This window comes from Silene latifolia, chromosome 3, assembly GCF_048544455.1.
Source record: "Silene latifolia isolate original U9 population chromosome 3, ASM4854445v1, whole genome shotgun sequence".
Taxonomy (NCBI): Eukaryota; Viridiplantae; Streptophyta; class Magnoliopsida; order Caryophyllales; family Caryophyllaceae; genus Silene; species Silene latifolia.
The window spans coordinates 131716698-131718223 of record NC_133528.1 but is presented as its reverse complement, the minus strand read 5'-3'; the positions used below and the strand labels follow the sequence as shown (position 1 = coordinate 131718223).

Below are 1526 nucleotides of genomic sequence, written 5' to 3'. Positions count from 1 at the left end.
ATTTTTCATATTTTTTTAACATATTATGACAAATTTAACAATTTTAACAAATTGCAATGGATTAATTTAAGTACAAAAATGATATTGTGTCTCCGACATTTGACATATTAACTGTGTTGCCTGAAATTTTGAGTGCACAACTAAATTACAGTTTTGATATGATTTTAGTGATTTGTCTGTTTTTTCCCTTATTAAAAAAAACATAATGAACACTGTTAGAATTATAGAGAGGGGAAGAATTGCATAGAAGTGAGAATGTATTATTGATTGTTGTGACTTACATGATTATGGTGAGGGTATTTATAATACCACTCATCCTAGAACTTAACCCTAATTTGGCTAACCCTAATGGTAGCCGGGCCTAGTATAGGCCCAATCTCCCATACAAGCTACGGTCTAATCCCATAAAAAACTGATGCAATCGCTCATTATCAAGACGCTTAATCGCCTTTCCAACAATATCGCAAGTGCATTTCCCACATTGACAAGCGAAAGGGGGTTCATGAATAGATATTGCGTCCCATAAAGATTTTAATTTGCCGTAGTATTGAGTAACGGACATACCTTTTGTTTGACGACATTCACCCAATTCAGTTTTCAAAGAGTGAATAGACGTACCATCAACGACAGCAAATCGCTCCTCCAAATCCTTCCACATGGCAGTAGCGTCTTCAACATACGGAATGCTTTCGAGAACATCCGGATCGATGGTCGCACGCAGCCAAGAAACAATGGTACAATGGATAACCTCCCATTGCCCTAGCAAGGGTTCGTCAGACGGTTTTTTAATGGAGCCATCACAGAAGCCAAACTTGCGACGCGATTTTAACGACATACGAATCGAGCGGCTCCAATTGTCATAATTTCGATGATTGAGAAGAATGGTGGATAGTTTGAGGCTAGGCAAATCACCCGAGCCTAGGTAGAAAGGAGAAAGGGGATCGATTTTAGGGACGGAATTGTCCGTTTGTGGAATGTTATCTCCGCCAGTCATGGCAAGGAGAGAAAAAAAATGACGTTTTTTAGAAATTAAACCAAGCTCGATACCATGTTAGAATTATAGAGAGGGGAAGAATTGCATAGAAGTGAGAATGTATTATTGATTGTTGTGACTTACATGATTATGGTGAGGGTATTTATAATACCACTAATCCTAGAACTTAACCCTAATTTGGCTAACCCTAATGGTAGTCGGGCCTAGTATAGGCCCAATCTCCTAATAAACACCCTGTACCATTTTATTTAGAAATAAAATTTACATCCGACTCCTATTTTTTAAACTTGTGAATTATCTACGTTATTATACCAACAAAAACCATATTCTAAGATTGCACAATTCTCCTGAAAGACAATCCCTCAATAATGTTTATATAATATTTATAATATAATATGAGGTGTAATTGATTTCTTTTCTTTTCCTTTTCTTTTTGCTACTTTTAAAAGTAGTTTAGTTTTACTATATCTCACACACTAATCAAATTCAAGACGGTATTTTAGGAAACTTACTCCTAAGCTGATAGACATTA

The 1526-nt window shown here is 36.0% G+C and overlaps 1 protein-coding gene across 1 annotated transcript; it reads right to left on the bottom strand.

The window, feature by feature from the left end:
• Window positions 1-361: 361 nt before the first annotated feature.
• On the bottom strand, window positions 362-835 carry LOC141649708 (uncharacterized). Its single transcript, XM_074458391.1, has one exon. The coding sequence runs from the start codon at window positions 833-835 to the stop codon at window positions 362-364; it is 474 nt and encodes a 157-aa protein (XP_074314492.1).
• Between the last annotated feature and the right edge of the window lie 691 nt (window positions 836-1526).